The sequence below is a fragment of the Cataglyphis hispanica genome, chromosome 7, assembly GCF_021464435.1.
Source record: "Cataglyphis hispanica isolate Lineage 1 chromosome 7, ULB_Chis1_1.0, whole genome shotgun sequence".
Classification (NCBI taxonomy): domain Eukaryota; kingdom Metazoa; phylum Arthropoda; class Insecta; order Hymenoptera; family Formicidae; genus Cataglyphis; species Cataglyphis hispanica.
The window spans coordinates 7,012,802-7,035,926 of record NC_065960.1 but is presented as its reverse complement, the minus strand read 5'-3'; the positions used below and the strand labels follow the sequence as shown (position 1 = coordinate 7,035,926).

General features: G+C 35.6%; 1 protein-coding gene across 3 annotated transcripts in view; it reads left to right on the top strand.

Annotated features, from left to right (window-relative positions):
- Positions 1-23,125, top strand: part of LOC126850786 (uncharacterized) — a 35,752-nt gene that overhangs the window by 7,863 nt on the left and 4,764 nt on the right. For 2 of the 3 annotated variants that reach the window (XM_050594097.1, XM_050594098.1), the window contains exons 4-49: positions 101-243; positions 316-446; positions 615-1,000; positions 1,104-1,424; positions 1,509-1,764; positions 1,903-2,100; positions 2,169-2,383; positions 2,484-2,694; positions 2,812-3,185; positions 3,315-3,603; positions 3,695-3,889; positions 4,027-4,244; positions 4,448-4,632; positions 4,723-5,237; positions 5,343-5,735; positions 5,905-6,534; positions 6,609-6,797; positions 6,971-7,053; positions 7,141-7,303; positions 7,386-7,567; positions 7,654-8,277; positions 8,475-8,605; positions 8,691-9,013; positions 9,086-9,278; positions 9,387-9,527; positions 9,607-9,927; positions 10,011-10,506; positions 10,662-10,782; positions 10,864-11,054; positions 11,158-11,296; positions 11,490-11,697; positions 12,522-12,662; positions 13,653-13,842; positions 13,943-14,143; positions 14,330-14,869; positions 15,245-15,420; positions 15,886-16,153; positions 16,385-16,484; positions 16,586-16,728; positions 16,810-17,010; positions 17,594-17,774; positions 17,886-17,998; positions 18,092-18,917; positions 19,149-19,297; positions 19,420-19,602; positions 20,816-21,059. In XM_050594097.1, the coding sequence (XP_050450054.1) occupies positions 101-243; positions 316-446; positions 615-1,000; positions 1,104-1,424; positions 1,509-1,764; positions 1,903-2,100; positions 2,169-2,383; positions 2,484-2,694; positions 2,812-3,185; positions 3,315-3,603; positions 3,695-3,889; positions 4,027-4,244; positions 4,448-4,632; positions 4,723-5,237; positions 5,343-5,735; positions 5,905-6,534; positions 6,609-6,797; positions 6,971-7,053; positions 7,141-7,303; positions 7,386-7,567; positions 7,654-8,277; positions 8,475-8,605; positions 8,691-9,013; positions 9,086-9,278; positions 9,387-9,527; positions 9,607-9,927; positions 10,011-10,506; positions 10,662-10,782; positions 10,864-11,054; positions 11,158-11,296; positions 11,490-11,697; positions 12,522-12,662; positions 13,653-13,842; positions 13,943-14,143; positions 14,330-14,869; positions 15,245-15,420; positions 15,886-16,153; positions 16,385-16,484; positions 16,586-16,728; positions 16,810-17,010; positions 17,594-17,774; positions 17,886-17,998; positions 18,092-18,917; positions 19,149-19,297; positions 19,420-19,602; positions 20,816-21,059 (11,821 nt within the window). The remainder of the gene's footprint in view (positions 1-100; positions 244-315; positions 447-614; positions 1,001-1,103; positions 1,425-1,508; positions 1,765-1,902; positions 2,101-2,168; positions 2,384-2,483; positions 2,695-2,811; positions 3,186-3,314; positions 3,604-3,694; positions 3,890-4,026; positions 4,245-4,447; positions 4,633-4,722; positions 5,238-5,342; positions 5,736-5,904; positions 6,535-6,608; positions 6,798-6,970; positions 7,054-7,140; positions 7,304-7,385; positions 7,568-7,653; positions 8,278-8,474; positions 8,606-8,690; positions 9,014-9,085; positions 9,279-9,386; positions 9,528-9,606; positions 9,928-10,010; positions 10,507-10,661; positions 10,783-10,863; positions 11,055-11,157; positions 11,297-11,489; positions 11,698-12,521; positions 12,663-13,652; positions 13,843-13,942; positions 14,144-14,329; positions 14,870-15,244; positions 15,421-15,885; positions 16,154-16,384; positions 16,485-16,585; positions 16,729-16,809; positions 17,011-17,593; positions 17,775-17,885; positions 17,999-18,091; positions 18,918-19,148; positions 19,298-19,419; positions 19,603-20,815; positions 21,060-23,125) is intronic. The other variant, XM_050594099.1, reaches the window with a different exon arrangement.

Sequence of the window (23,125 nt, the reverse complement as noted above, 5' to 3'; positions counted from 1 at the left end):
ATTGAGCGCATAAATGATTAATCCGTTATAATTATTTTTGAAAAAAAAATGCGAAAAAAATCTGAGTAATTCTTTTCTTCTCTCTTCTTTACGATAACAGTTTAAGTCCTTTAATCGTGGAACTACAACCAATGCTCAATAATAAAACTATTATCTCCGCCGTGGAAACATTGCCGCAGAGTATCCAATTGTTGAAGTCGATGGCTGAGATTCTCACCAAGCCGGAAATCAAGGCACTTTTCGGTACGATCACATTGAAATCCAATTTAACGTTTTTTTCTCTCCTGACAATTGAATATATAAATATGTTAATAGACAGGGGAATCCGTTTGGGCGACTTGTTCAATAATCACGAGGAAATTAAAAATTTACTAAAATCTCAAATGCCGGGAGCCAGAGAGGGTTTGATCGACGGTTTATTCGAATCATCCGTGAAATTAATATATGTAAGTAATTTTTCTTATTTAAACAGAGATGTTATTAATTATGCCAAGATTTATCTAATCACTTCTCTTTTTCCAGTCTTGTACAAATATTATATCAAAAAAATATGCATTATTTTTATACGGTATTGCAGTGGATAAAAAAATGTCTTTATTAATTTTCATCTACAGTTGATCAAAACTTTCGGTTCATCTGACATCAACGGTGTCGTTTGCTCCGCGGAAAATCTGAAGAAATATTTGATTCTACCTAAAGAGGAGGACTTTGCAGAGATTTCGAATGTTCTCTGCAACATCGACTCGAAAGCGATCCCCGACATTTTAGAGAATCTTTCGAAGCATCTGGACTTCACCGGCTTGCTGGCGATGGTCGATCGCGCAATGGCGAAATTTCGCGATTACAATTTTTTCCAGGATTTGAAACGGACAATAGAAACTATTCTCGACCTGAAGATTACCAAGAAATACGTACCCGAGTACTTGAAACTACGTGAATGGCTGCCGAAAATAATTTTGACCTTTCAAAATGTTACTTTCAAGGAAATTGATCTAGAGTTGTGAGTTGAGCATATGTTTTCTATTTAAAATTCAATTTCTTTAAGTTTTAATTCAATATCTCAAAAATTAATATCCGGAGGAATATAAATGTCTTAATTTCAGTATTAATAAAGCCATCGCGGTTTTGGATCCTGTATTTGCATACGAACGTGATTGGCCGATCGCTCGAAGTGGATTTCTGAAATTAAACAGACTTCTAAAGATGGTGAAAGAAATTGTGAAGGACCGCAAGCTCAATTCCACTGACGCTGATGACTTCTTCAACGTGATAGACCGATTGGGAGGAGCGATAACGACTTTCTCCTCGAATTCGGATAATTATGAAAATCTCACGCAGATATTAGATTTGTCTTTTCTGATTTTGCAGGATGGTATAAAGCTTACCAATAAAATACTTGATCATCACGTGGATGATTTTGAATTGTAGGTGTATATATATATATATACTCTTTTTTATACAAATTAATAATATTTAATTTTCTATCATATTTAATGTTTAATTTTTAGAGCTGCTAACGTTTTCGATGGACTCAGAAACTTCTTTTCCGAAAACTTAGTGAATTCAGTGACATATTTTGTATCGTTGATAGATAATATCGTCCAAATGTCTCATCATGTCGCTATTCTTTACGAAGATATCTTGAGAAGATTATATGAGATTTCCAAAAAGCATCAAAATTTGGTTCAAAAAATGCTGATAAATTTGCAGCCTGTTGTATATCAAAGGATTATTCATTCCTTTTCACGATTAGATCTTGTAGAGGTATGCAATATTTATTATATATATTGCAGAATTATTATATTATTTCTTCCTTTAGCTAAAAATTATTTGATAGTTCTTATCTTTTTTATAAACTAAGTCAAATCGTGAAAAATGTAATTTTCTAAATTTTTCTTATAGCATCTCGTAGAAGATTTAAAAAAAGCAGAACCCCAGGAAGTCTTTTGTCGAAAAGACACAATGAACGAAATATTCGATAATTACGTCGATTTTGAGGATAAATCCAACGAAATTGATGAATTATTCTGCAGCAATGACGGAAAAAAATTGGTTACCGATGTCTATGATAGTTTCGAATTTGATAAATTTGAAAATATTGTACGTATATAGCAATCGATTATAATAAAATAGTAATAAAGGTTTCATAAGCGAATTATATTTTTCAGGTGAACAAAACTTTATCGACTATGGTTAATATGGCCTTCAAACGACCAATCAGAATCGAAAATTCGAATTTAACGTCCGTTGTGAGGAATATAAAAAAATTCACAACTTATCTGGATGCGCGGAAAGTAAGTTACTTGAATTGGACCATTTTTCAAACGAGTGATGAATGGGTAAAAATTTTCAAAGAGACGCAACCTCAAGCAAGATTAGATATGTAAGTAATTATGCAAAAAATAAATTTGAATATATATATTCATATTTTCGCACAATATGCATAATAATTTTCTACAATAACATGTAATACTTTTCTTTAGTCTGGGAATTCATCTAAGCATAGCGAAAATGCTGGGTTCCAATAGTCTATCCTACATGTCAATCAAACCAGATCTGGAAAACATGGACTTTTTAGCCGGAATGATTCTGGAAGATCTACGTACTAATCCCACTAGCTGGATCGAGGAGGTACGCCTTCATCAAGCTGAGTTGATCGAATCGTTTTATCTCACCGTCACGGATAAAGAAAAGGTCAGTTGAGCTAAACGTAATTAAAGTTTTCTTTAATATTGAGATCTTTTGCATAATATAATCATCAATTATAAATTCTGTATATTTTACTATCTGAAAACGATCTTTGTTAAATAGACATTACAGATCTTGGAGTATTCGAATTTCACGAGAACGTATTGCACGAATCCGAATCCGCCGGCTTTGTTAAATTTTCCTAAGGAATCGAATAGCACGATTCTGAAGGAGCTGGTGTGCTATCTATCCAAATCGGTGCAAACAGATCTAGAATTGAACGTGACCAACATCGAAATCGAGGAAGCCACGTATAAGCGAAAGGAATTTAATTGGACCGCCTTCAACGAGAAGACAATCGAGATTTATCAATATATCGATACCTTGGTTCAACAAAAGGGTCAACGTTATGATTTAAACAAATTGGAGAAATTAAAACAGGATTTCAAAACTTCATGGACGACGGAGATAACAGTAAAAAATGCATGGGAGATCAGGTAAGAAATATTTTCTTCTGCACTCTTCACCGAAAGATTTATTTTTTAGAATTTATCGTCATCAAAATATATATTATAAAATTGATTACAATAAATAAATTATTAGTGACACATTATATATGTCTGCAGCGTAGGTTTAATCTGCAAGCTCTTTAACGTAATGGAGAGTCCTGTGTTTGGAATTCAAACTAAAGAAAATTGGAAGATTATCTACGGGCTTGCATGGGCGACCTCGGTGATTTTCGACAACATCGAGAAAATTGTCGATCAGATCCAGAATAACAATCACGTAGCGAAGATCTCCGATGTTTTACAGGAAATGCCTCAGACCGAGATACTTGTCAGTTCGTTCTTGCGAAATTTATCTCCGATCATCCTTGATATAGTTGATATGATAACTTTGAAACCAGTTGCTTTAGTAAGTCAATTTGTGCATTTAATTATTTAATTAATTCTAAATATAATATATAGCCTACAAAATATTTTCTGATGTATATTTTTGCCATTAGATATCGGTTATTGATGATTATAAAGAACGTGAGCGAATGTGGCCTTGCATCGTAAACGATAGCATTGGCGTTGCATTAGAATTGAGGAATGGAAGTCGGGAAGTTGTACGAGAGATTGAAAAAATCGGCTGTAGCCCCGCCCTCTTTATCAAAGAATGGAAAGAACAACCAGTATTAATGAGGGTCCGAAAAATTGTAAGTTTATATACATAATTATTTATAAATTCATTTTCTGTTTTAAGAATAAAAAATTTTATATAACAATTTCGAGTTAATAAATTATTATAAAAATTATTAAATGTATTGAATCTTTTTGTAATATTAATTTTTAGTTCGAGCATGACAAAAATGTAGATTTACCAGCATTCAATTGGACTCTGGGCTACACAAAATTTCGACGATTAATTAGAAAACTTGATGATTTGATAAACGATGCTAAAGATGTCGTTTTGGCGGAAGAACCGAAATTGGCCAAGTACCTAAATACACTAGCGGAAGAAGCGGATAGTATTATCGAAGAAAGATTGCCAAGCATGAAAAGTGATTGGAGGTGAAAATTGTATTTTATGTTACATAAAAAAAAAGTCATTTAGCGTAACGAAAGAATACCGTGTAAATTTAACTTTTGTGTAAATTTTTAATCCAGACGAAAAAGAATTTTAATTTTAATTTTAATATTTTCGTGTATATATCTTTCACTTTTTATTTATACTTGACGCAATTAGTTATTAGACGCGTTAATTTTTGTTGAAGAAATACCTTGGATCATATCGATCTAGAGATCGACAAGGCCATCAAAGCTTTTGGTAGTGAGCTTTCTGCAAGTGAAATTTGGAAACCATCAGTTGACGCTACTGATCGTATTCTTATTTCTTTGAAATTTCTTTCCAATGCCGTCCACAAAGGTTCACGTATCGTGACGAGTATATTGAATAATGGTAAACGCATTTTCGAGTAATATTAACATTATTATTACAACATTAACTGTCTGATTCTTCGAGATTTGATATATATAATATTTTTTTTAGCTGTAGGAAAAATCAGCTTATTATCCTTGCTAGGATTTGATAATACCTCGCCTATTAGCATTTTTCACGATCAGCTACCTTACATTCTGTCGACGTTGGTAAATGGAATATCCGATCCCGTAATCGACGATCAAATCGTCACGGCGCTGAAAAATAACACTGCAATCACGTGCACGATGATGTTTGATTGGTTGTCGGATGTTAGAGTCGGTCTGAGCGCCGAGGATTATAGAACCTTGAAAAATTTCACTTGCGATCTTGATCCTGAAAACTTCAACGCCTTCACGGATCTTTATATGGCGGAAACGACGATCTGGAAGAAACCCGTTAGCAAATATCGATCTTACGTAGCTTCAATGATCGGCGATTTGTACGATCTTGCGAAAGGCATTAGTTTCACACTGAAAAACAAAATAAACATCGAGCCGCCCTTTTCGAAGAGATACTTGATGCATATGTTGCAGACATTGAGAGAGACACTGGAGATCAGACATGAAGAGAGCACTTTTCATAAGGTAAATGATTAATTTCTAATTGTTATACTTAAAATTATATTTTATGAAAAGGGGAATTTTAATTTTAATCAAATACTCTTGGTACAAGCAACTATTTTTTTTCAGCAATTGAATCTAGATGAAGGATGGTCAAATTATAGATTATTGATAGAGGGACTGTCGGAGGTTTTGATACACATTGGCAACGCTTTGAAGAAAACCGAAATACATAATTACAATTTAAAAGTTTGGGAACTGGCGGAGAACGACGATACGCGTCAAATGTTAAAGATTCTGGAGGATTATCCCGAAGAGACTATCGCCCTAATTGCTAGTGTTAGCACGCTCAATTATACGACTGGTCAATTTATGCTCTTCAAAGATATTAGGAAGACTATGTGTACTCTCCACTTTAATTCTGATTACTGGTCCACGCCGAACAGAACGCGTTTTCTACAGAAAGTGTGTTCCTTCGACCCTTATCAGCTATTGAAGACTGCCACGAGCGACGAATATCACGTACGCAAAAAAAAATATATAATAAAATAATCTTTTCCACGCGATTAGAAATAGTAAATACAAATGGGATTATAAAATATTTTTTTAATAATTTCCAATTATAAAAAAAGGTTTTATTTTCTTAAGTTAAACATCTAAAAGAAAGAAATATCTAATTTCTTTTCGGCAGGATATTGTTACTGGTCGGGCAACCACCTTTACAAGATCAACGCCATTGACCATGTCATTAATCAAATTGTTGGACGATGTTTCGAATTTTACTGCCGCACTACCAGGAGTGAGTCTCAAATCAAACATCTTCAATGTGACGACATGGCAGAATCTGTCCAATGAAACTTGGACCTTAATAATCAAATCCGAGAAGTCCTGGATCCACAATCAAAATTCTTCATGGTACAGATTCAACGTGACGTCGAGTTATCTTGTCGATTCCAGCGGACTGCTTCAATTACTGGAATCCGTGATCGATCTCGCGTCAGGCGGTGATATCTGGCAGAAACTTCGCGTTATACATGAGACATCGAAGCTCAAGCCTCTGTTAACTCTCGTAGAGGACATGCCTAATCTCTTAATCACTGCCATCGACACCTTCGTCTCGTCCGAAAGGCTGGACGATTTCATGCACAAGCTCTTCCTCGGCCAAGTGCATCCATGCGACGTTGATCGATACTTGATTCCGCCTAGTTATATAAAGAAGAAGGGTTTACTCTCGAGCATTGCGAATTTCTGTCAGAAAATCGTCATGAACGATAAGCATTTGACATGGAAAGATCAATTGCCTTCCGTGGGAAAATACAGTGTAATGTCGCCATTAATTAATAATCATAATAAGTTTTGAGTCATAATTTTAAGTTTTCTTAAATTAATTTATAGGATAGCTACATCACATCCGAAATTTCTGAAACGGCAGACGAAATGCGGTTATTGCAAAGTGTGCAGGGATTTCAAACCACTTTAATTCGCGTTTTATCAGAGGGCTTCAAGCAACTAAAAATTCCTATTTGGTGGACTTCGTTCGAGGAGGGCGCTTTAAAAGATTTTAACGCGGAATATAAAAGAAAGGTATACATATATATCATTATACTAATTATATATATATACATATATATATATTTATTTATTTATTTATTAAATGTTTTCTATATAGATTAATTACATAATCTATTAAATATTGATTTATACATATCTTTAAAAAAAATGCTTTAATTAATTAATGTAATTAAAATTGTCAATAGGACACGAGGGTTCTCGCAGACTCGATGGTGAAGAAATCAATAAAAATCTTGAAAAATTTTTTAGAAACTCAAATTGATGCTAAGTAAGTAAAGACATCATTAAGAAATATCAACATTAATCTATTAAAGTAAAACGAAAGTTATCTATGCTAATTTTATTGATATTTTAGAAATTGTACATGGTGCTTTACGCTTCCAATAGAAATTTTAAATTCTCAACTGGCGCATCACGCTCTCTATTCAAAATTATTCTGTCAACTGAATCGGCTAAATATATCGGAGGTTCACAACATTTTAATCAATGATTTCAACTGGAATAAAACGGGCAACATGGTAAGAAATAATAACTGCAAGTTACAAAAGATTGGTATACTACCATTAATTTAAAAAATAATTAATTTAAAAAAATTATTAGATCAAGGATTATAAATTTCTGAATAAGAAAAAAACGCTAGACGAGTTTTTAACTACGTTTGAAACTACTTTACATTACGTCGCCGATATCATAATCGAATTCCAAAATGAGACATACCATGACACGGTAACCGAGTGCTTTTATAAGTTCGTCGGCGGTCGTACGTATTCTCGACCAGGATTGTAAGTATTTCTTATTTTTGTCGCGCATTATGCAAAAAAATAGCTAAATTTGATCGACGATAAAATAATTCGTCATTACATTCAAGATACATCACGCTTCTTTTGAGCATACTGGACATGTTGCAAAAGAACGTTTACATTCTGGACTCGGCGACCATCCACGAGAACATAAACCATTTGACCAGACTAGCCGAAAAATACGTGCCAATCTGGCAACCGTTACGCGACGTTGTGAAGAAGTCTGATGTCGCTGACATCGACGCTGCGTTACCGAACGCCACTATCAATGTGAACGCGATGCTGAGCGATCTGAACACGAGCTTGTGCCGGACAAAAATCGATTGTCAAAATGCAACGATTCTATACAATTTTCTGAGCTCAAAAAGGGCTGGCAAGGTTTTCCGATATGATCCGAGGGCGTCCAAGTATCCATCGGTATCCGATATTTCAAATCAGTTGGCTCGCAGTCTGGACGTAGACCTCATAAATCGGCAGCAGGCCTTCTGGCGCTCTGAGGCCGCCTGGGATCTCATCTGGCTCAAGGAGATCTTGAATCATCTGTCTTCGATCCTCGGAGAAAGCGGAAATTTGCTGGACGTCGCTAGTAAAATAGATTTCGAAGATGTCTCCAACGTACTCGGGATCCCCGATCTCGCCGATGGCATAGTCAATATATTGAACGATAAAACAGTCGACAAACTGTTTGATGGGTATATATATTTTGATTATACCATCTTATATATGATAGAGGATAAAATAATGTATAAATATAAATCGATAATAAAGTTATATTTCTTAATGGTTAATGGATTAATATTTCTCACAAAATTCAGGTCTACATTACTGCGATATATCTTAACAATTTATCGTAATTTGTTGTTAATACGTGTGTATTCTTTTTTTTTAGAATGAAAGAACTCCTCGAGGATGTAACGCCATTTATAAACGATCGGGAAATAACCGACGATCTACATAGCATGATCACGGCATTGGAGTCAATGGAGATTTTCAAAAATTTAGGACTGCTCGATATGAAATGTAATAAATCATATTCAAATTCCGTGTGTCAGATCGTGTTTGTAATTTTTTTTTTTTTATTTCTAGTAATTTACATTTTTTACAGACACCGTTAGAGAAATGTTCGACAATTGGGATGTTGTGAGGACATTTTTGATCGATAGAATCGGTATAACTAACGAAATCGCACTCATCTTAAGCCAGGCCAAAATAGTCATGATGTCGGTCTTCATGAAAGAACGCGGTGTCATTAGTTTAAAAGATACCGTTTGTTCAGCCGAGAAACTTGGCGATATGTTGTTCTTCAATAATAATCTCGTAACTGCTGATGAAGTTAGCTCCGCGCTTTGCCAATTAGAGGACTCGCAAACGCAAAATATTGCTATCACGTTGATGAAGAATTTAAATTTTGATTACATTTTCAAAAACGTAATTATTACCTATTGTTTTATATAATCTGAATATTGCAAAAGTATATAAGTAATTTTTTTTTTATTTCAGTTAATGAGCGCTAATGTAAAAAATATATTAGCTAATGCTAATCTAACCGAAATTGAAGGGAAAGTTATATTGGATAATCTCGGCGTTGCTGCGGAATTATTTCCATTTTTCAAAGACAAGTTATCGACAAGTTTTTCTTTCGAAAATGATACAGAAGAAAGTAATACAGAAGAGACAGAAGAAACGTTATCCAGTACGTCAATAACGTAGCATATTTAAGCATCGTAATATTTAAATCGAATATACTTCATAAATGATTTTCTCTTTCTTTGATTAAGTTTTATATCTGTATATTTTCTAGATTCGCAATTCCTGAAGGATGCTAGCGAACTGCTCTGTGGTAAAATGATGATGCAAGACAATAGACAGATTTATAAAATTATCTCTAATTTAGAAGACACCAATAAAGCATACGATAAAAAAGAACTCGATTCTCTGCCAAGTAAGGCAACAAAATAGAAAATTTTGAGCAACAGATTAAATAAAATAAAAATCTATTTAAATAATTTTTTTAATTGCAGACGATTTCTGCAGAGAGACATATAAAAGCGTACTCGGTATGCCTGGCGGAAAGATTGTTTGGTCGTACGTTAAGCCTCTCTTACGCGGCCAGATTCTTTATGCGCCCAATACTATCGCGATCTCCGAAGTTATGACGTTGGCGAACGAAACTTTCGTGCAGATGGGACACTTTAGCGTACTGATGAATAGTTTAGAGAAGACTCTCAAGTCTCTGGCCAGTCTCTCGGAGATGGGCGATACTTTGAAAGACTTACAGAGTATAATGTCCTCTGATGTCATGAAAGTTGCTGTCAAATCGATGGGCGGTGGTAATTTTGAAGGTACTGTTCATGTTTTAAATTTAAAACTTTATTTTCGCTTTATTTTAGAAATTAAGTTAAAAGAAGCCTTTTTTCTTATATAGGTGATTTTTCTGAGCTCGATCTCAGCGAGATTGCGTGGCGGCTGAAAAAATCAAAGAAATTAATTTCAATGATTGGCGCGTTGAATGATATGATGGGATGCGTGTTGGTAAACAGAACAATAGGATTTTCTTCGGAAGAGGAACTGGAAGTAGCAGCCAGTCGCTTGACCGACACAAATGAGTTTCTCGCCGGAGTGATCTTTCTGGAATCTACCTCACATCGTGCAAAGAAATCTCTAGATTATGAATTACCGGATAATATCACTTATAAGATTCGCATGGATGTAGATTACGTGCCATCCACTAGACGATTAAAGAATCAATTTTGGATTCCTGGACCCGAGAGCAACTTTCTCGAACATCTCAGGTATCTTCGTGGTTTTATTCAACTCCAGGATTCCATCGATCGTGCGATCGTGAAAGTGAAGGCTCAAAGGGATCTCAATTGGAAGACACTCACACAACAAATGCCATATCCGTGTTGGAAATACATACCGTGAGTAATCGAAGAAATAATTCCATAATTTGTGATAAGAAATAAATTGTATCAAGAAAATAAATTTTCTAAAACTTAAAATTCCACGATCCCGCAATTAATAATTTTTTTAATTTTTTAAATTATCTATTATCTCAAAAAAATAAATTTTACAGATTTCAAACAACTCTTTATGAGTCTCAAGGTATGCAGGTATGCTTTTTCTTCGCATTAATGATGTGTGTCGGATCGGCCGTCAGATATATTGTTTGGGAAAGAGAATCGCAGAATTCCATGGTACGATTACTAATATATGTAACGCTCAATTTTTTATCAGAGAACGCTACACTCTATGATTATCTGTCATTAATTTTTCAGGTAATGAGCGTAATGGGATTGAAGCCATGGCGAAATACTCTGGCTTGGTTCATAACATCTTTCGTAGAGCTGTCGATCGTGATGATCTCCATTGCTCTAATTTTACTCGCTGGAAAAATTCTTCCACGATCGGATCCTCTCTTAATACTTATTTTACTTTTCGACTACATTTTTTCGATTGTTACCTTTTGGTAAATAACCATTTTAAATTTTTCTTTTTATTATGAAATAATTGCATGAAGTACTTGCATATGCGATTATTCATTTCTTCCCATTATAAATTTTAAATTTCAGCTACATGATCTCGACAATGTTCAGTTCTGCTAGTCTTGCCGCAGTTACCACTGTTGTCATGTTCCTATTAACTTATATGCCATATGTCATCGTTATCGCCATGGAAGCTGTATTTGGACTTGGATATAAACTTTTAATTGTAAGTAATTCTTAGTTAAATAGCTTATTTAATTTTATAAAGTAAAAAATAAACAGATATAAATGTAAAAATATATTTAAAAAAATGAAAAAATATATTTTAATTAAAAGAATGATGCACCAATATAAAATTATACACTCTTAATAAATAATTTATTCTATTGTTGAATGTTATAAAACGATTTATATTTCAGTGCTTGAGCATGTCCACCAGTTTCTGCTACGGATGTCTGTACGCTGTACGAAAAGAAGTTCAAGGCGTCGGTCTTACTTGGGCCCACATGTGGGAGGAATCGAGTCCTGGTGATCCGATGTCTTTGGGATTAGTGTTGCTAATGATCGCGTTTGATGGTTGTCTGTATGCCATGATTGGCTATCTCGTCACTAGATATAGTAATTCAGGTAATATCTGAAGCAGTCGTATACTTTCGAAAATAAACTTTTGACATTTCTGGTGAAGGTATAAAGACAGCATGACTAGAATTTGACTAATACTGACATCATTTCTTTCTCAATTTTTCGTGAAAAATCAAGTGTGAGTGATACTAGTGAATATAATTCTTTGGTATAAGATTGACTTTAACGAAAGAATTTTTTGTCCAATTTTTAATCTTATCGGTGTAGATGGCACATCTAGTTTTTTTGTCTTAATATCCCATTTTTATCACAAATTTCTTTCGTTGATAACAATTACTAAAATTATCAGAGCCATGCGGCGAGATTTTCTCAGATAAATTGCAGCGACATGTTTTGTTGAATAATTAAAATTGTTTTTAAAATTACGCAAATAATATTATTTAACAACTTTTATTTAGATTGCAAAGTATTTTATATTCTAATTAATTTATAATTTATTTCTATTTATTCAAAGAAAAAACATTTTAGATATAAATTATATAGTTATTTTTCATTAAAAATAAAATTTGATAGTATTATCGATAAAAAAAAATAATTTTAATGCATCCCAATTATAAAATTTTCTCCGCATGGCTGCTGTGCAGACAAATAATGATACAATTATGTGTATCATGCTATGCAATATTATCACCTTCTCATAAACTTTGCACACGTGAACTTCTCAAGTCCCTGTAAAAATACGAGATGCGCCTGCGAGAAAAACTCCAGAGAAGAGAATCCAACGAGAGTGCGTCGTTTAAGAGAAGTCGATGAGGATATTTGGTAAGTTATTTGCGAAACGGAGACGAGCATTATCGATAATTTTCCAGGCAGAGGCTTTCACGGTTTGAGATGTCGTAGTTTATGGTGGTCCGGCACACGGTCTCTTTACGGCAAGTCGAGTTACCTCACCTTCGTCAACAACCTCTATTTCACTAACGACGTTCTTCATCCTTCAACCACTTACCAAGGTATCGCACTTTCCTACGCGCGCACACGCATATCATGAAAGTTTGTCTTGCTTTCCGCGTTCGCATGTCACCTGCATGTCAGCTGGTATGAGGGTAAAAGGAGAACACTTATGATAGACACGATGTAAACTAAGTCTTTAACTTTGTTCCCATGGAGCACGGTTGCGTGGGAAATAATCGTTGAAAAATTTTCATGGCTACGCGGAAGGGGGAGTGTATAATCATTTATTAATTATAATTTGACGATCTTATGAAAATTTTATTTTTCTTTCTTTTGTTCTTGAAGACCCGCCGTTATTTGATTATCTATCGTCGCGAATAAGACTTATCTCTGAGAAATATAATTTGATTGACAATATCGTATCTGTTGTAATATTTATAGAATTAATTTTTCGTGTAATAAATGCAATCGTTTTGCCCTCTTTATTTTTGCCTCAAATATGCATTTTGTGCTTTTTCATATTTTGTTGCATCTTAGAATAGTGTTCAAGCATGTAAATGTCGCAACTGCATGAGCTTTGTTACGTGAATGCTGCATATAAATGCTGATCTTCTCTTCAATTATATTAATTCTACTTTTACAATTAGCAAGAGTATTTTAGAATTAAGTGAGCGTTTACATTTTATCTAATTATACTTATTAAACTTGTAAGTTTATACAATACCTGAAATGCATGTCGCATGCACACATCGCATGGAAAACAGTTATATGAAACATCGTGTTTATTCTCCGGAATTGACGGAATTTTCAAGATATCGGAATTATGTTTAATGCCAGAAAGAGAAAGAGATATTTCTAAGTGGGGAAATACAATACAAAGAGATAATTTATACTTGTTGATTGTACACAGTTTGCTTTTTTATAGAAATATTTTTAAAAATTCGCTTTTCTGAAAATATAATGAAATTGGCAAGAGATTGCTTTCAATACTGTAAGCATTATTATAAGGCTCAATGTAAAAATGAATTATCGCTTGTTGCTGAATGTAGATGACGAGAGCGATATCAGCAATTTGACCGTCTCAGAGAAACAAATCGGCGTAAAATTCGAGAATGTCAGAAAAGTTTATCCCACCGAGCAAGGCAATGTTGTGGCCGTGGAGGACTTTACTTTAAATCTCTGCGAGGGTGAAGTGACAAGTCTACTTGGCAGAAATGGCGCAGGAAAAACGACTATTATGTACGTTAACTATTTCTTAAGCTGCGTTAATTTCCCGACTAATTGGGCAATTTAATATTACAGCAAGACATTTTCGCCAATTGCTTTTCTTTATTCACAGAAAAATGCTGACAGGTATGGTGCCTCCGACCAGCGGCGAGATTCGTCTGAATGGTGAAGAGAATTGCAAGCCTGATATAGGAGTATGTCCTCAGGATAATGTGCTCATCGGAACCCTCACACCGAGAGAGCATATGATTTTTTACTTGAAACTTAAGAAATCTGGCAGTAATAACATTGAAATGGAGAAAAACGTTAACGAGTAAGATACTAAATAATATAATTACAAACATTTCCCATTCTTTTCTGCATCATTTAGAAATAAATACTCATTAATTTTTTTTCTTCTTTCTAATTTCTGACAAGCAATAATTTTACAATAATTTTTTTCCGATGGGAGAGAGTGAAAATGTAGGTTCCTTCAACAGGATCATTTTATATATTACAGAATGTTAGCTTCATTGGAACTCGGGCGTCAAGAACACGAGCCCGTGTCACGTTTATCAGGTGGCACACGACGTCGGCTCTGCGTAGCTCTGGCCTTCCTCGGTTCGCCACGATTAGTGATTCTGGACGAGCCTGGCGCCGGTGTGGATCCCGCGGCTAGACGACGGATTTGGCGATTGATCGACCAACACAGGATCGGTAGGACGGTGCTCCTCTCGACTCATCATCTGGACGAGGCCGACATGCTGAGCGACACCGTCGTGGTGATGCATAAAGGAAAGATCTTGTGCACCGGTTCGCCACTGTCCTTGAAAATGACGCACGGCAGAGGATACAGATTAAATGTATCCTTCCCGACCGATCATTACGCGAACGGAGAAGCGGGAATAGGCGGGATAGGAGAGACAATCGACAAAAAGAATTTGAAGGCTCTTCGCGCAATCATCGAGGAAGTTATACCAAACGCCACGATAAATGAAATCTCCGAGTCGGAGGTCATCGTTACGTTACCTTTTCAGGGAAAGAATGGCATGAATAACGAGTAAATATCTACAGTATTAATTGATATTAATGTATAAATATCTGAAAATTAATTAATTTTAGAATCAAATCGTGAATTATATTTTGTTGGTTTTTAATTCGCTTTTGCGTAAGATTTGCGTATTCTACGCAACTCGCCTATAATACATTACAAGAAAGTCTTAAATTGAGAAGAAAGTCTTAGATAAAATCTACTCATTTTAGAGTGATTTACGGTAACGCTACGGGCTGCTTGTAATTCATTTCGGCTTTACAAATATTTGACGTTTCAAGTCTCATGATTTACCTTGGGAGAATTGTTATAATCATAGTCGCTCGAAACGAAATCGGTTAAACACCTGCGTTTGCGTTCGAGTAAAATCTGCCGTTGTTTCAGTATCGCGCAAGCGGCGAAATTGCTGGAAGACAATCGTAAGCTCTTGGGATTCTCGCACTTCTCATTGGAGTGCGACACTTTGGAAAGAGTCTTCTTGGATCTTTGCGCGCGCGCAGACAACAAATCGAGTATTATTAAAGCGAATGAAGATAGCGTCGCCGTAATAGAACACATTGGTGAGAAACATTCCACACAGTATTTGCATGCCATAGAAATAAAATCTTTGCGATTATAAAAAAGAAAATAAAAGATTATAAAATAAAATAAAGTAAATTCTATATTGTCGAGATTATTTTTTGAGAATTTAAAAATTAGAAAGAAATAAAATAAACAATAAATCTCTCCTTTTTTTGGTGTAAAAACGCAAAAGTTTTAAAACAGATTTCTATTGTAATTTCGAAGTTACAACAATTAACAAATACAACGAGATACACATAAAAAGTAAATGACATGATAATAAAATCATTAATTACCATGCCATTACTATGCCACTTTACTTTGTCTGATATTTGATTGAGCGGATAAAAATTAAAACAAATAAATAACGATTTACTATGTTGCAAACAGATACATTAGCTTAATTAACTTTCACTCGACGTGTAAATTTATAGAAAAAATACAGGTTTATACTTTGTGTGCAGAAATTCCCATGTCGAATGATGACGTCGATCTAAATTCTACGGAGATAATAATGAAGCCCTCGCCAATCCGACAAATGAAAGCCATGATAAAGAAGAGACTATGGCATTTCGCGAGAGACTGGAGAGCACCGTTGGCAGCGCTCATTTTACCGACCATGTTCGTCGCAGTCGCTATGGGATTTTCTCTAATACGGCCACCATCCGAGGACGAACCAGCTCTGGTTCTGACTCCCAAACTTTATGACGCTCATCCGACTTACTTTTACAGGTAGGCGAAAATCAAAATTTTAACAAAAAAATAAGATAAAGACGGAATGTGATAAAGCTCTCTCTGATTAATGCCATCTCTCTAATTTTAATTTAAAAGTCATGTATAAAAATTATAACTGGCTTTGTATCTATACAAAATAGAATTTTATCTGTTTATAAATTATTGAAATAAATATTCATTATTCCTGATATTTTTTATTAATTTCTTTTTTGACATTTTTTATTGCAGTATTGATGGCAGTGACGATCCGTTCTTACAACATGTATCAATGCAGCTGCATGATCGTTTCGGGGATGATTACGCGGGCGCATGGCAAACTTTACCCAACGTACGAATAAATATTTTTTTTGCGAAATTTAAAGAAATTTTAGTTTTAATTAAAATTGAGCAATTTTTTTACGTTTCTATTTTTCGACTATTTATTTGCAGGATACCGGGACTTGCGAATGTTTGGATGGTCAACAATCCTGTCGGGGTGTTTCTAAAGCCGTCGAAGGTCTTCTTCAGACCTTACCTGGTAGACCTACTTTGGATTGGATCGTTTCGACGCATCAAGAATATATAGAAAAACGGTACATTTTTTTTGCGAAATGAAAGAATTAGATAAATTACAAAATTTCGCTGAAATTTTCTCAGAAATACCTTGCTCACAGATACGGCGGTTGGTCTCTGTCACACGTCAAAGAAGATCCTCTTTTTGTCGTTTGGTTCAATAACAAGGGCCACCACTCATTGCCGTCGTACCTGAACGCCCTCAATGAGGCAATCCTGCGAGCATCCGGGGTACAAGGACACTTAACTATACTCAATCATCCCTTGAAGCTATCGAGCGATCAGCTGAATCGAACTACTTTGTGAGCGTTAACTTTAATGCTACGATAAATCTGTAATTTTATGGGAAAATTTCTAAGAAAAATATTATTCATAGCGTCACTTTCTCATCGCGATTATTACGTGTGTGGGGATTAAACAATTATAGAATTTTATAAATAGAGAGGAAAAGAGGGAAAGAGAAATATACGGGCAGATTCGTTCAAACGGATAAGCGACGATGTTTGCGTGAAGTTTTTGAACTGAAAGAGTCAGCGAGCAAATCAGCTCGCATCGGCGTAGATGTTTCGTTTACTTTTAATTAACGTACTGCGTCATCTAATATTCATGTGGACAGAAAGTCGGTCTCAACGCTTCGTCGCAGTTTCATTCGCTAGAATCTTGCTTGTACTCTTATATCATTAATAATCCTTTTTTAATTAATATTAAAAATATAATATATAAACAATAAGGCATCTTATGTATAAAAAAGATATCTAGATTTATAATTACATTTTCTATTTTAAACATTTTTATAATAATTAAATTAAAAGTCTTTCTAGAAATGTCAGAAATTTTTATAATATTTTTATATATTTATTTTATAATATTTTATTTCTATGTTAGGTTGCAACATGTGGCGGATGTCGGTGTGGCGCTAGTACTTTTGATAGCGTTCAGTTTAGTTGGAGCTCAGGGTGCGAAGGAGTTAGTGAGAGAACGATTATCCGAGGAGAAGAGAATACTCTATTTAGCTGGAGTTCATCCTATTACGTATTGGACGACAGTTTTAATTTGGGATTTCATAGTAAGTTATTAAACAAAATATGCAAAAAAATCTTTTCAATATCCTGAATTAATTTATACGTAATACCTATACTATCTCAAATGCTTTTTTAATAATAATTTTTTTTTTTAGGTATTTGGCTGTGCTATTTGCTTGGCGGTAATTGTTTTTGAAATTTTCGGTTTATCGGCCTACGTTGCGAAAGATAATCTACCCGGTGTCTGTCTCTTATTATTTTTATTCGCGTAAGTATTTATACGATTAATTTTTTGTCCTTGTGCGAATCAAAATGAGAGATAAAAGATCTTTATAAAATTTATCGATTTTTTTTTTTTTAGATGGGCTGCAATACCGTTTTCGCATCTGGCCGAGAAAGTGTTCGACGACTCGAGTTTGTCAAACATGGTGCTCTTCTGCGTAAATACTTTCATAGGTGTGGCTTCCCTAGCGACAATCTTAGTGCTCGACATTCTCGGTAAAACTAAAACAGCCGAAGACGTGAGAAACACTCTACATTATATCCTGATGATCTTCCCGCAATATACTCTCGGCGACGCGTTAGTCGAGATATCGAAGAACGATATCACCTCCGAATTGCTGCAGAGATTTCACATGGACACTTACAAGTCACCCCTCGGCTGGGATCTTCTCGGTCTCCATTATGTTTTCCTGGCTGTAATTGGCGCGATTCTGTTCGCGTTGAATCTGGCCATCGAATGTCGCGTCTTGCCAGATTTGAGGAAACAGAAGGTCGGTTACGAGGTCGTGCAAGAGGACGATGACGTTGCTAGGGAGAGACTGAGAGTCGAGGCCGGGATGGTCGACGATACCTTGAAGACCGTGAAGCTGAGGAAGGAATATAAGAGCGTGTACGGGACAAATGTTGCAGTACAAAATTTAAGCTTTGGCGTACAAGCTGGAAAATGCTTCGGCCTCTTGGGGGTGAACGGGGCGGGTAAAAGCACGACGTTTAAAATGCTGACAACGGAAATCATTCCTACGGCCGGAAAGATTATTCTTAGGGGAAGTGAGATTGGCGGTGGACCTCTGTGCAACGGCGAAGTTGGCTACTGCCCTCAGAGCGACGCTTTGGATGGATTTCTCACTCCCCATCAGTGCCTGACAATTCACGGTGAAGTTTGCGGACTGAATAATGTTCCTAAGGTAGTAAAGAATTTTTTTATCATTAAATTTATATAAAAAATATTATTTAGATTAAGCCAATTAATTAAAATGTTTGTATTATTGATTTGCAAAATTTGAAATTTTTTAAGAGTTAATAGCTGAAGATATTCTTGAAAATTATTTCAGATTCTTTTATATTGAAGCAAAAAAAATGGTTTTTTAATTAAAAGTTATGTATATTTGTAGACACAAATTCATTTATTATTTCAGGCTGTCGAAACAATGTTGAACAGGTTCGATCTGCTGAAATATGCTCACCAAAGGGTCGATAGTCTCAGCGGCGGTAACAAAAGGAAACTATGCGCCGCTATAAGTGTCATGGCACCTGTGGCAGTAGTTCTTATGGACGAACCCACGAGGTACTTTACGCTCGGTTTAATTTTATAACTACTCTTTAATTAACTACATTACATTAACTATGCAAAAATAGATACTTAATTCTTCATGTTAATAAAATAATTTTTTCGCGGATATATTATAGCGGAATGGATCCTGCCACGAAGAATCTCGTAGCTAAAGCCGTGAGACACGTGACGAAAAATCAAGCATGCGTCATACTGACTTCGCATAGTGTTGCCGAATGCGAAAATCTTTGTACGAGGGTAGGAATCCTCGCCAAAGCCGGTCTCAGGTGTATAGGAACTCCGCAGCATTTGAAACACAAGTAAGATTACATCGAGCTTCGTATTTTCGTAGAATAACGCGTCTCTTTTAATTTCGCGATCGGATATTTCCCAGCGGACTCGTAAACCTTATAGGTCGGCGCTTTTATCAGTTTTGATTCTCCGCTTTTTGTTTCCAACTTTTTTCTGCAGTTTGTCTCGAGAACCTACGGGTGTACTTATATTCTATATCTTAACAAATTCTTCAATCAAAGAACCTTACCTTTATACCGTTCCATCCGTTCAATAATCGTCTTTATGAAAGAGTTAAAAGCGATACTAAATAGAAGTATGAAAGAAGAAGAAGAAGACGAGGGCTAAGATCCATTAGACTTCATAATACAAAGTCGCTGACTTAAATCCACAAATATTTTTTTTAGCGACGCTCAAAAATAAAATTTATGCTCGCCGTAACGCATTTTAATTAAACCACCAGAGAATTTAATTAAGTCTAAGATCTTTTCTGATGACAATATTCTTATTAGTGAGAAAATTAAGCTCTTACTAATCTTCTCAGTAAAAAAAATTGCACGATACTAAGTAAATTAATTAATATGTCAGTATTATCAGTAATATGACGCAACCTTATCGGATAGTTATTTCTGATCAAAATCAATTATATATACATGTAGAAGATTTATCTATCTCAATTTCTAAACGCGTGCAGCATCGCCTATTCGGAATAACAGCGCTGTAAATATTTTACTGCTAACAATCCGAAGTGTTTTTAGAAGTATCTCGGAAAATGACCTTCTTTCACCTTTTCTTTTACGCCGATCTTCTCTCTCCTCTGATGTCTCTCTTGCCATCGAGGGTAGAATTTACTATTCGGTCCATGTAGTTAGTAGTCCATTCTGCAATTCGCTCTCATGTATCGCGGAGAGTATGTTGAATGATAAAGAATAGTGAATGCATTTTCTTACAGTATAGAAGACACTGCGGAAGCTTATCTTCCGCGTCTTTTGTCCAGGACGAGGAGACTTTGAAATATACAGCCATGTCCCTTGCGATCGAACGCAGCTAGAAGGCGAATAAATTGTAATTCAAAAATACTAAAAAAAAGCAGATTTTTTATTAATCACCCGCAATATTTCAATACGCTTTTCTATTTTTAAATAACTTTCGCGTCGTTCCTTTGCCGTAATTAATTGAAATATCGTTTTGGCATGGATCAAAAATTTATCTCGAAAATTGAAAATGTCATTTGACTTTCAGATTTGGCGAAGGATATGTTGTCTTCCTGAGATTCGGCCAACTAGTCTCCGCTACGGATCTTAGGAGAGCTATCCTGAAATATCTGCCACAGGCGATGATCTCTTCTAGGCAGGCAACGGCTGCCCGACTTTTGCTACCACGCAGTCAAGACACGACACTCAGCATGAATTTCAGCATGGTGAAGCTGCTGGCGGAGGAGCTTAAGGCCACGGACTACACACTCACACAAAGCTCGCTGGATCAGGTCAGTGAATCCAATTCAACAGAGCAGCGTTGTTTCGCGGATTCTCAACAGTTTTGGTTTTCAAGTGCTCCATCTCGCTTCTCATGAAACTTTCCGACATATTATTTATTACGCCCCCGAGAATTGTTTATTATATACATCAAATTACATTAGTCTGATCCCCGACTTATAACATCTCTCGTCGAAATTATATATCGTCAAATTTAAAATATTTAAAGCACGTGTAATCGCATCGCCGAAACCTTAGAATCGCGGTATTTACTTTTGCAACGTAATTTTCGGTGAATATTCGACGGATGCGCAATATTCTAAGGCTTGTCTGCAGCAGATGATGCACTGCCGGTATATACGGCGCCCCCTCCTCCTGTCGTCCAAAGACGAGCCGCGTTTTCGTCCCACCGATCCCGACGGATATTAATGGATCCGTCGTTTCGTAGTTCACTTACATACAACCTCGCGATGGTTTACAAGCTGCGAAGGGGAGGCAGGACGACGCGGCGGGAGGGTGGCGGAAAATTCGCCCACACCGGCTGACTGCCTCTAAGCTCGCCTAAATGCTTTCCGGATAGCTGTAACGCGCAGCGCCGATCCCCTTTCCCTTCACCCCATCTCCGCGAAAACTGTTGTTAATTAACCGCTCACTCTCTGCCTGGGAATAGTTCACCGTCCGAATAATGAAGCCCGAATCTTCTCGAGATTGCCGTGTGTAAATCTCATACATACGATACGCGTTCCCTTGCATTCCGCTGGCATTCTCGAAGCCTTTGCACATCGGGCATTACAACGACGATTGTCTTTCGCGTCGGTTCAATGTGAGAGGATTGCGAGCATTGTCGGTAAATCGGCATATTGTTAGTATATACGCGAGTCAGCGCATCGTAAATACACATGTCAAAGCGCCGAAGTCACTTGTGATGCATTTCTCGAATCGCATATTCAACGATATATCATTCGGTGCAATTAATATGCAATTAAATTAAATGCAATTAAAAAAAAAATCATGCGTTGATAACTTCGCGCAAGCATATACGCTTAATATACGTGTAAAAGTGTCTTGCCGTTTTCGCTCAAAGTTTTTTTTACACATCTTTGTTCAGATGCGATATTTTGTACGAAATTGTGAGTTACTCTATTTCTTCATTCTATATACTTATAAACTTATGAACGTGTATGATGTATCGTGCACGTTTTTTTTTTCTCGCTCATAAAATTTCCGCAATTTTTTCCTGAGACTAAAAATTTCTAAAACATGATAAACGTGCGCGACTGACGTAAGCGAGTGACCCATGTGTTACTTACGAGATAGATACAATAGACGAGTTACATATGATGCGTGTTGGTCGCGACGGCGCCAAGAAGAATGTATTTGCAACGAGGAAGATGCACGTGCCCGGATAGTCGAAATTTGCATTTTGCTCGGTCCCTTTTCTTACCGCCAAACTTTCAGGTTTCGCGACTCTTTGCGAAGTTTACCGCGCACAAAGTAACTACTCGTTGCATTTGCATAAGTCGGTTAATAAAGAAAAAAAAATTTAATTTTGAAATTAATTAAAAAACTTTTTAAATTCTTATATAAAGGACGATTAAAATGTTAACTTTAATTAACGTACTCTTAAATGTAAGATGCATGTGTACGTATATTTATGTTTGTGTGTGTGTGTGTGTGTGTGTGTGTATTTGTGTGTAAGTAATACCATAATATTACGCTATTAATTATTTTCGTGGCACAAACTGCAGCGCATCGAGATGAAATCTGAAAATTGTGGAAAATTCAAATTGCGTCCTACAAAGAGAATTCGCGCACGGGCAACATGATATTAACTTAAAAAGTGACCATTATAGCGGTGCATAAAGCTTTTGATGTAATCTCTTTGCCTTTTTTTTGAATTTACTTTATATATAAGAAGCTACTTGTCTGTAGCTAGAGACAGTAAATTAAATTAGAATTAAAATTCTCTCGTGTTAATCTATTTCGTGACTTTGTTAAGAAAAGTAATTTTTTATTGTTAAGAAAAGAAAGATTTTTATTGTTTATACGCGGATTAAAAATTTATTGCATCAAATAA